Consider the following 3,204-nt stretch of genomic DNA (forward strand, 5'->3'; position numbering starts at 1 on the left):
TGCCCTAGAAAAGTTTTGTATATTTAATCTTGCTTATAATGACATCACACTTATTAGCATATTGGAAATATAAACCTTGATATATTTAAGATGCATCACTCAAATCATATGAAATTCTTTTACCATTCAAATACTCACTTTATGTAGAATCAATACTGAAAATATTTAGTGAGGTGGTGTAGGCACTTTAATAAAAATGACTACTGCTGTGACACAAATTACAGCTAAAAAACTTATTTAATACAGTTTGGATAGAATAATGAATATTTAGTATTACATTTCTAATGTTTAGTTCAGAGTTAAGAAATGAAAACAAAGTTTTCTCTTTAGTTCATAACAATATAAAAATATGAAATTTTTAGAAAGTATGGACCATTATGACATGGTCTGACTAAACTTTATCACTGTATGGTTTCTGCAAACCCTGCCATATATTCCAGTGGTTTGTGAGGAAATGGGTTTTTTGCTGCTGCCAATCAAAACTAATTAGCTGAAGCCTAATGTTTTTCTTACTGGCGGCAGTGAAAAACCCATTTCACTACAACGTAGGTTAGCCATTTTTAGAAGTTATATATATGTAATATAACTCCTCAGTAGAAAGCTACCGCCCACATACAAATTTTTTCAGCCTTAGGAATATTTTTCTTTTCCAATTATTTCTTTATTTGACATCATGTAGTCCTGTTATAACATGTTAAAGAATGAAAGTGGTATGTTATGATCGTAAAAACATTATGATGGATGTCATAAGTTACTGGTCCTTAACATTTCACATATTTAATAAGTGAAATAATTTATATAAAAAGCCAATTTCTTCTGGATTTCTGTTTGCCATTTTGCCTTCTTTATCAACAAACTACAATTTGATATGGGCTAATCAAATGGTATAATGGGAGGGCACAAGTTAACAAGTGCTGAACACACTCTTATAATTCTGTCAATCACTGGCACTTTGGATTCTGGTGGTCCACTCTCGTTGCATATGAGGAAGTCAGTAGGAAGTGTACACTGTAAAATAGTGTACTTACGGCGTAGCAGACCAATGACCCTTTCCACATGGATTCTTACACTGGCGATGCCCCTCGTCTTTTCAACATCAACTGGGTCCAGTTGGGTCTTGCCTTTAGTGAATGCTGGAATAACCAGCTTTGCTTGCTTGAGGCCAACACTTTCTGCTATTGTGAACCCCCTGTCTGCCATTATCATGTCACCAGGCACTAGTTTGTCCAGTAATCCACAATTTTCAGTCAAATATTTGTCTGAGGTTCTACCTCCCCAAGCTTGTGATATATAGGAAATGGTTCCTTGTGGGGTAATCCCAATCAATACTTTTATTGTGTTGTGGTGTTTATAAGACGAAAAAGTTTGTGCCCGGGCTAGAAGATTAGTTGGTCGATCAATAAAAACTTCAAAGCAGTCTATGACCACAGTCACTTTTTTGCCAAACGCTTGCTGGAAACACATTGGCATAGTTTCCCATAGCTGATTTCTGTCTGGCCAGCAAATGAGTGGCGACAAACGAGAATCCATTACAATCAACCACAAAGAAAAAATCCTGGATACTGTTGGTAGAGATACTTGGAAACGGTATGCCAGTTCTTGAAACGGTATATTAAGTCTAAGCTTTATCAGAACCATGACAAATTCCTGAAATTTGCTAAGAGTTTGACTACGCCGAGTGATGCTTGTAGAAACGTGGCCAAAGATAGTCAACAGAATTTCAGTGGAAGGCAATCCAGTATAAAACCGAACTTTATCGTCTGTGTTAAAATAATCTTTAGTTGGAGGCTGATATCCATTTACCGAAAACATATACTCGAACTCCTCAGTTTGAGACATAGAAGATGTAGTCTGGCAGTTTTCGTTTTCAGTCTGGACGAAGACGCTATGGACGCGGCATGAGTTGGTTTGACTTACAGAGCAGGACATGGAATCATCATGATCACAGCTCGAACACAGATTTAAAGCTTGGCCTTCTTCTTCTACAGCTTCTTCAGTAGATGGACCCTCTGCAAAGTCGATATTTTCGAGGGGCAATCCACTAGCATCTAATTGTTGGCGTTTAACAGCAGCCTCATACTCGAGCTGTTCAAGAGACCTCTTTCGTCTTTCCTTTGATCGGGCAGCTCTCGCTTCCACGGCTTCATTATTTACTTGGCGATATTTAGTTTTACCAAGATTCAAGGTAGGCACCCAGTCGTTGTTGAATCTATCCCACGCTGCTGCCGGCCTTCCTGACTCGAAATGCCTTCCACAAACTCTCTCGTTTTTCAGAACATTCTTCCATTGTATGTCGTCGCGACTTATCGCCATAATCCATCTTTCTCGTCTCTCTCTGCTCAGTTCTTCAGCTTCTTCTCCTTGTTTATCAACAACAGAAGGTATCCTGAAGAATCCTATAGCCGTATCTTTTCTGCTATTACTTGAACAGCCTACAATAATACAGTGAACCATGACAAAAGTTGCTATACACCCGTGAAATGACGTGGTTCGATACGCTTTGTTTATATATATGCGACACCAACATGGCGGATAGCAACCGTCGTCAAGCAGTTAGTCACGTGAGTGAAAACCAAGAATATGATGATAATAATAATAATAATGATGAAAACTTTATTGTGATGCTTTTTGTTTTACAATTGCAAATCTCGCTAATAACTAGGTAATTTGCAATCGGCTACTTGAATTAAAGATAAATTTAGTTTTACATGAAACGAAAGGCTTATAGCTCAAGATATATACTTGGATACATACTAGAAGATGGAGGGAAAAAACAACAATAATAGTAAGAAATATAATGATATGAAGATACTAAAAATTCATTAAATCAGGATTTTCCCAGTCTTTGTTTCGTTTACAAAAAATGAAATATGTGGATCTGATGGCAATGTTGATTATTTTTCTTATAATATACATTTTATGCTTTTTCTCGTATCCTAGCTGGTCGAACATTTCTAAAAACGTTGAGCTTTCTGCAGAGAAAACTCCAACAGAACTAATCGAGAGATTTACAAATTTAACAGATTTAAAAACACTACTTAATTTTCTTATAATATTTTTGTACTTTTTGTATTTTCGATCAACATTATTTTTCAAATTTGTTTCAAAACCAACTGTTAGTTCCAGAATAAAAAGACAGTCTAGTGTTTTTATCAGAAGATCAGGACGGTGAGCATCTCCAGTTATAAGCGAGGGGCTGGTATA

At 36.4% G+C, this 3,204-nt stretch overlaps 1 protein-coding gene across 1 annotated transcript; it reads right to left on the reverse strand.

Moving 5' to 3' along the window:
- Nucleotides 1-218: 218 nt before the first annotated feature.
- LOC148906861 (uncharacterized) lies at nucleotides 219-2,572 on the reverse strand. The gene has a single exon (XM_089036748.1). The coding sequence runs from the start codon at nucleotides 2,452-2,454 to the stop codon at nucleotides 874-876; it is 1,581 nt and encodes a 526-aa protein (XP_088892874.1). The 5' UTR covers nucleotides 2,455-2,572; the 3' UTR covers nucleotides 219-873.
- Between the last annotated feature and the right edge of the window lie 632 nt (nucleotides 2,573-3,204).

The sequence above is a fragment of the Actinia tenebrosa genome, unplaced genomic scaffold (genome assembly GCF_029948245.1).
Source record: "Actinia tenebrosa isolate PJP-AT-01 unplaced genomic scaffold, QUT_ActTen_1.0 PGA_scaffold4__44_contigs__length_22323623, whole genome shotgun sequence".
NCBI classification, from domain to species: Eukaryota; Metazoa; Cnidaria; class Anthozoa; order Actiniaria; family Actiniidae; genus Actinia; species Actinia tenebrosa.

Bases quoted from the DNA above. Each gene is read 5' to 3' on its own strand.
- LOC148906861 (XM_089036748.1), bottom strand. From the start codon at position 2,454: ATGGTTCACTGTATTATTGTAGGCTGTTCAAGTAATAGCAGAAAAGAT.